The following is a 2,445-nucleotide window of genomic DNA, read 5'->3' as shown; positions in this document are numbered from 1 at the left end:
GCCGCGACTCAATGGGAATGTGCGATTGTGGCATGAGACGAATGAGTGCGAATTTGTTTGTATTTCAATGTAGCTGGTCCTCCCTCCTCCTCCCTCCTCCTCCCTCCTCCTCCTCCCTCCTCCCTCCTCCCTCCTCCCTCCTCCCTCCTCCCTCCTCCCCGCTCTCCTCCTCCTCCTACATGTCTCCTGGTCTTGTCTTGCTAGTCCGACAGTTCTTCTTCACCATCCACTACCTCGTCCTCTTCCCCTTCCCCTTCCCTCTTCCTCTCCTCCAGCCTCTGACCTCTGAGTGATGTGCAGCGTCGGGCTGGCCAAGGACTGGGGGGTCACGCAGAAGGAGGCGCAGGAGACGATCAAGGCCTGGTACAACGCGAGGAAGGAAGTGCAGGACTGGCAGGAGGGAGTGAAGAAAAAGGCGAGGAGGGTGGGATACACAGAGACGCTGCTGGGGAGGAGGAGAAACTTGGCAGACATGCGGAGCAACAACACTGTTCTTCGAGGGCACGCAGAGGTAGGCGGAGGAAGATGATTTGCTGTTGCTGTTGCTATGGTTTCTGGAGTAAGAGGAGGAGGGGGGGGGAGGAGGGGGGAGGGGGAGGGGGGAGGAGGGGGGAGACCTAAGAGATGGGGACGTTACTTTGTCACAGAGAGCTGCCATCAACACGCCGATCCAAGGAGGAGCGGCAGATGTCGTTGTCATGGCGATGCTGAACATCTGGAGGAACGAGGAGGTGAGGAGGAAGAGAAGGAGATTTCGCTAGAGACAGGAGGGAGGAAGAGTCTGATGGAGGGGTAAGGGAGTACTTGTTGAGAGCAGGGGAGGCAGCTGAAGAGGAAGCAGGGGAGTCAGCTGCCTCCCCTGCTGCTCCTTCACCTCCATGCTGATCATCTTCGCGTCGACAGATCAGAGCAAGAGGATGGAAGATGGTGCTCCAGATCCACGACGAGGTCATCCTTGAAGGTTCTTCTCCCCCTTGACCCTCTTCCTCGCTGTGCCCCTACTTCTGCTCCTCCATCTCTTCTCTTCGCATCTCCTCACTCGCCTCACTTACAGGACCAGAAGATCATGCTGAAGAAGTTTTTCGGATCGTCAAGAAATGCATGGAAAATCCCTTCCCTCGCCCCCTCCTCGTCGACCTTCCGGTGATCCTGGAGAGAAAATGGGGAGGGCGGAGGAAGAAAGCGAGTGGACGTGGAACTCACGGCTGTGCTAGGTTGACGGAGCGATAGTCGATTCTTGGTATGATGCGAAATGACTCGACGCGTCTTGGTCCTCCTTTCACTCTCCTCCTCCTCCCCCTCCCTCCTCCTTCAACGTCTTCATTCCTCGGATAATAAAGTACAAAGCTGAGCCTCTCTCCTCCTACTGCTTGAAGAACTGCCGCCACTTGTGAACCTGCAGGAACGTGAGGAGAGGAGGAGAGGAGGGAGACGAACCGTATCGACGAGCTGAGGGAAGAGCGCGCCGACGGATTCGTGAATGACCTCCTGCAGGTACTGGGAGGAAGTGAGAGGGAGAGAAGGGGAAGGCGAAGAGGATTGAAGGCAGAGAAGGAAGGGGGAGACGAGGGAAGGAAAGAGAAAGAGGAGGACCGACGGGAGGAGCAACTGAGAAAGGGAGAGCGAAAGAAAAACGGTCTCTTTCTGACTGAGCAGGCAGTAGGAATCGCTGCGGGGAAGCAGATCAAGCAAGCAGGTTGGCAAAGAGATCGAGCGAAAGAGAGGCGGAGGAGTAGAGAGCAGGAGAGCAACGAGGAGGCAGGAAGTACCGTGACGGCCTCCTGCGGGGTGAGGTGGAGCTGAAACCTCTCCTCGAGCTCCTGCCCGCTGCGGAAGCTCAGGGCATTCTGGTTGGCGTTGAGGTCGCGGGAGAGGTCGAGGAGGTTGAGGAAGGTCCTGGCGTGCTGGCGGAGGATGAGGTACGCCTTGCAGCACACCTTCTGAAACTCCACGTAGCGACGCGACCTCCTCCCTCCCATCGCCATTACCATCTGCTCCGAGAGCTTCATGGGGGGCGCGAAGGGCTTGGGGTCATGCCCCAGGATGTACTCGAAGTCGATGTGGAAGAGCCGCCCGTCGGTGGTCAGCATCAGGTTCTCAAGGTGACGGTCCCCGATGCCCAGCAGGAAGCTGATCACGCAGTACCCGGCGCAGCTGCGCACGAACTTGTCGAGGATCTCCTCGCTGAACTTGGCGCGCTCGGCGGCAGCGTCGGGGCCGGGGGACCCGCTGGCGAGGATGCTGGCGAAGGGATTGTTGCGCCTCTCCGCCCTCTGCTCGGCAGTTACCCGGCGGTTGGTCGGGTCGTGCGCCTGGAAGAAGAGGCGAATGTCTGCAAACTCGTCGAGGATGTGCTGGAGGTCATAAGAGTCCTCAACCCACTCCACCAGCCCCTGCCCCTCCTCGTCAACACCTGATCCTCCTCCTTCTCTCCCCCCCCCCCAC

At 58.9% G+C, this 2,445-nt stretch overlaps 2 protein-coding genes across 2 annotated transcripts in view; one reads left to right on the top strand and one right to left on the bottom strand.

Moving 5' to 3' along the window:
* Positions 1 to 1,230, top strand: part of GUITHDRAFT_79451 (hypothetical protein) — a gene marked incomplete at both ends in the record, with an annotated part of 4,556 nt that extends 3,326 nt beyond the window's left edge. The window contains 5 exons of the mRNA XM_005822676.1: positions 47 to 181; positions 301 to 511; positions 648 to 731; positions 904 to 961; positions 1,055 to 1,230. Of these exons, the coding sequence (XP_005822733.1) occupies positions 47 to 181; positions 301 to 511; positions 648 to 731; positions 904 to 961; positions 1,055 to 1,230 (664 nt within the window). The remainder of the gene's footprint in view (positions 1 to 46; positions 182 to 300; positions 512 to 647; positions 732 to 903; positions 962 to 1,054) is intronic.
* Positions 1,231 to 1,363: 133 nt separating this feature from the next.
* The window catches only part of VPS34A (phosphatidylinositol 3-kinase VPS34A), a gene marked incomplete at both ends in the record, with an annotated part of 4,770 nt that continues 3,688 nt past the window's right edge, over positions 1,364 to 2,445 (bottom strand). The window contains 4 exons of the mRNA XM_005822735.1: positions 1,364 to 1,396; positions 1,438 to 1,497; positions 1,770 to 1,940; positions 2,163 to 2,393. Coding sequence (XP_005822792.1) covers positions 1,364 to 1,396; positions 1,438 to 1,497; positions 1,770 to 1,940; positions 2,163 to 2,393 — 495 coding nt within the window. The remainder of the gene's footprint in view (positions 1,397 to 1,437; positions 1,498 to 1,769; positions 1,941 to 2,162; positions 2,394 to 2,445) is intronic.

Source organism: Guillardia theta (assembly GCF_000315625.1).
Source record: "Guillardia theta CCMP2712 unplaced genomic scaffold GUITHscaffold_120, whole genome shotgun sequence".
In the NCBI taxonomy this organism is placed as follows: Eukaryota; class Cryptophyceae; order Pyrenomonadales; family Geminigeraceae; genus Guillardia; species Guillardia theta.
Note: the sequence above shows the minus strand (reverse complement) of the source record. Positions and strands in the feature narration are given on the sequence as shown.